Source organism: Neltuma alba, unplaced genomic scaffold, assembly GCF_004799145.2.
Source record: "Neltuma alba isolate B1F8T4 unplaced genomic scaffold, ASM479914v2 tig00006885_pilon, whole genome shotgun sequence".
NCBI classification, from domain to species: domain Eukaryota; kingdom Viridiplantae; phylum Streptophyta; class Magnoliopsida; order Fabales; family Fabaceae; genus Neltuma; species Neltuma alba.
The window spans coordinates 84,650-88,620 of NW_021634610.1; the positions used below are offsets into that span (position 1 = coordinate 84,650).

The following is a 3,971-nucleotide window of genomic DNA, read 5'->3' on the forward strand; positions in this document are numbered from 1 at the left end:
AAAAATTTTAATGAGCTCATATTAAAAAATTAGAAAAAATAGGGTTATAAAATTTTGATAAAAAAGAAAATGTAAGATAAAAGAGTAAGCAAAATTAATTTAAAGTTTTTAACTCCACTTATCCAATTTTTTGAATGGAGTTCATCAAAATTTTTCCTCCCCTCTCCTTCCCTCCATTTTCCTCTCATACCAAACGGATAAATCACGTACGTCATATATACTCAGCTCTAATCTCTTACAGAGATCAAGTCACAATCTCTATCAGAACCATCAAATAAACCTTTTAATTCGTCGCAGAGAGCACATGTTTATGATTAAAAAGGCACACATCACACGTTTTACCTATGCAACAGCCGTGCTTTTATCCTTTCATCGATAGCAAGCATTTTTTTAATCTGCTCTCTCATCACACCCTAGCTATATTTACCAATTAGGAAAAAAATAAATTGGAATTTTCTTCAATACTTTTCTCAGGAAATTTTTGTGCGTGGTACTGCCTCCTGTTTTCAATATTAAATCTAGAAAATTAATTTGAATATTAACAAAATTAGTTAAGTTAATTATTTATAATAAATATATTTTGGTTTCCCAAACTATTATTTTTAACTATGTGTATTGGAACTGCTCTTTAATTGAGAACCTCCTAATATGTGAAATCAATAAGGGTACTTTAAATAAAAAAAGTTATAATTTTTTGAGGCAAAATCTATTAAGGTATTATATTTAAAATCAAAGCAATCAAATGCTTTGCGTCTAACTCTGGAATTTAAAGATTTGATTTCGATCCACGCTTTCAGCACAAGATCACACGCGTTCCATTTTTTCTTTTTTAATTTTAATGCACTCGGCTAATTATATTTTGAAGGCGTTGCATACCAGTAAACACATTGAGTTTTTGGAGAGATAGAAAATTTTGACTATGAATATATATGTATATAGATATATACGGCCGATGGAACAAGCAATTCTTCATGATGAATAAATTCCAATCAATTCTTCCAAGAAATTTACAAATTTGTCGGAAGAAAGAGCATCATACGATTCTGAATTGATTCCGATTTCACGACGCCTCAAAACAGCAAGACGTAATAATATTAATGCACGCATGTCCAGAGAGCAAATCCGAGGAAATCACATGCAATACGCAATTAATTAATTAGCTTGCTAAAGGGATCACAATTACACAAAGCTTAGATACTTCACGAGACCTTCAATCATCCAAGTTTAAATACTGTCTGCTGCAAAACAAGTATTATATTTATGATCTGCAATCAATTACCTGATTATCTCTATATATACATCATCACGTTCTCATATTATTGACCCATTTATTTAATAATGCTCCCTTGTTGCTATAATTTTCATACCCATATTCCCTATAGCATCGCTTTCATATTATAGGAAGACCTCCTGTATTTGATTTTCAAGGTGGAGTATTCAAACCCAATAACTCCCACACTCTGATATCCCCGTCAAGGCTTCCGCTACAGACTGTGACGACGCCGTTTCCCGCATCCTCGCCGCCTGAAAATGCCACCACTGACTTCACCGGCTTCTCATGACCTTCCAACACTGCTTTGCAACCGTACCCACCTCCCCTTTCCTTTCCCCAAATCCTCACCGTCTGATCTGCTGATCCACTCGCGATCCACGATCCTTCCACGTTGATTAAGCACAGGATTGCCCCGCTGTGACCCCGAAGGGTTTCCAACAACACGACGTCGTTCGTCTCCTGCTTCCTCTCCCACACCGAAATCTTACTGTCACAACCCCCCGCGAACAGCACCGTACCGTCGCCGTTCAACGCCAGTGCATTCACGGTTGATTTCTTCTTCTCTAGACTGTTCACCAGTCTGTACCTTTTCACCTTCTCATCCCTCTCCCAGACCCTGATGCTCCCGTCGGCCGAAGCAGTGTACACCGTTCCGTTCCCCGAGACGGCGACGGCGTTGATGGCGTCTTCGTGTGCCTTCATGGACTCCATGCACAGGTAATCGGACACGTCCCAGATCTTTAAGCTCCTATCCCAAGAAACCGAGTACATGAGCCCTTCGTTCACGGCCAAACCCGACACCGTATCGCAGTGCTGAATCCACAGCCTCCTCTTGTGGCGGCGAACGCTGACGTAGTTCTTGGGAAGCATGAAACGACGGAGCTGGTCCTTGACGGTGGGAAGGGTGCAGAGGAGACGGTGTCGTTTGGAGGGAGAGATGGACCACACGCGAATCTTGCAGTCTTGATGAGCGGTGAAGATCTTGGAATCGCAGAAGGCAAGGGACTTGACGAATCCTGAGGCGGGGTTGTCGTTGAATGCGTCTGTGTGAGTGTAGTGAGAAACATGGAAGACGTTGATTACATTAAGTGAAGCGGCGTACAGAAGGTTCCGGTGGACGGCGAGACAAGTGATGTGAGGTGTTAGGGTTTTGAGAGATGCTAAACAACGGTAACTAAAAGGGGGTTCGTGGGAAAGCGAACATGGTTTTTTAACACTGGTGCTGATTCCACAGGACGCTCTCTCTGTGTCTGTGAAGCTCATTTTGGAGTTGCAATGAAGCAAGGGAATCGGAGTTTGAAGAAGCGGGAGTATAAGTAGCAGTTGGGATACGGTTCTGCATCGTCTCAGAATCTTTCTTTCTCCTTTTCTTCTCGCCATCTCATCTCTACTTTAGATCAAATAACGAATGGTTTAGATTTCATACTTTATAAAACTATTATTATAACATTATACAAATAGAAGAGAGAATGTGGACATTTGTTTTTTAAAATATTAAATCTGAATCATCTATTATTTGATGTAATGGTGGAGATCAAATTCTAAGAAGAAAAGGGAAAAGAAAGATTCTGAAAGGATCTAAACCTGTTAAGATATGAAGGGAGGACCAAAATCAGCCCTTTTTAAAATCTTTTTGACATGATTTTAAAATGATATAAATGTAAAATATTTTCATATTACAAATACATAGATAATTCAGTACTATTAGGAATATAAAACTTACTGAATTAATATTTTTTAGCAGTTAGAAATAAAGGGTGATTTATTTTAGTGCTTGTCTGGGATAGCGGGGGATTTCTCCTATAAACACATTTAACGTAAGCCGAGACAAAATTTTTCTTACATACTTGTTTCATATTTCATAAATCACTATTAAAAAGCAGCTTATAAGCTGTTCCAAACAGGCCCTTAATCTCATGCAATATACTAATGAGCTATTTTTTTTTTTTGACCAGAAATACTAATGACCTAAATTGATTGACTGTATAAGATGGCCCAAAAATAGGATATACAGATACTGTATCGTTTTATATAAATATTTTATAATTAATCAACTAATTGTAGGAACAGGTGGGGAAACTAAAAGAGCAGCACGTGGCGGGCGGAGAAGGCGAAGAGGAGGGACTTAGTGGGCCAATAACCAGAGTGGCAGGACCCACTGACGATCCAATGGACCCAATGAATCAGAGTCAGCAAAATCTCCCATGTACGTTGTACCTGAACTAACTCGGCCTCGTCCTTACAATACTCAACCGCCCCCCAAAAAAAAAAAGTCCTCGCAAAAGCTGGGACCCTTTTCACATGAGAAGACGAGGATTCGAGATACACAGCAAAGATACTCCCTCCGTTCTTTATTATAAAAGACAAATAATTAAATTATATTGATAAAAAAAAACAGTTAAAATTAGTTAAGGACAATTAATGTATAAAAAGTATAATGATTTTTCCAACAATGCCCCCATTAATAAGGAAAGAGAGTATGAGAGAGAACAATTAAATTATTAAAAGAAAGAGAAGTGGGAGGAGAAGAGAGTATGAGTTGGAGACAAAATAAATAGAGATAAAATAAAAAATCAATATAAAAAAATAGAGTCTCTTATATATGGAAACATAGTATAAGCATCAAATGTCTCTTATAATAAGGAACGGAAAAAGTATCAGATAATAACCTTTATCAAATACGCCTACACGGTAATAT

At 37.8% G+C, this 3,971-nt stretch overlaps 1 protein-coding gene across 1 annotated transcript; it reads right to left on the reverse strand.

Moving 5' to 3' along the window:
• Positions 1 to 1,289: 1,289 nt before the first annotated feature.
• On the reverse strand, positions 1,290 to 2,653 carry LOC114751375 (protein JINGUBANG-like). Its single transcript, XM_028940057.1, has one exon. The coding sequence runs from the start codon at positions 2,651 to 2,653 to the stop codon at positions 1,424 to 1,426; it is 1,230 nt and encodes a 409-aa protein (XP_028795890.1). The 3' UTR covers positions 1,290 to 1,423.
• Positions 2,654 to 3,971: the final 1,318 nt, after the last annotated feature.

Coding starts and splice junctions, on each gene's coding strand:
- LOC114751375 (XM_028940057.1), bottom strand. CDS start 2,653: ATGGCGAGAAGAAAAGGAGAAAGAAAGATTCTGAGACGATGCAGAACC.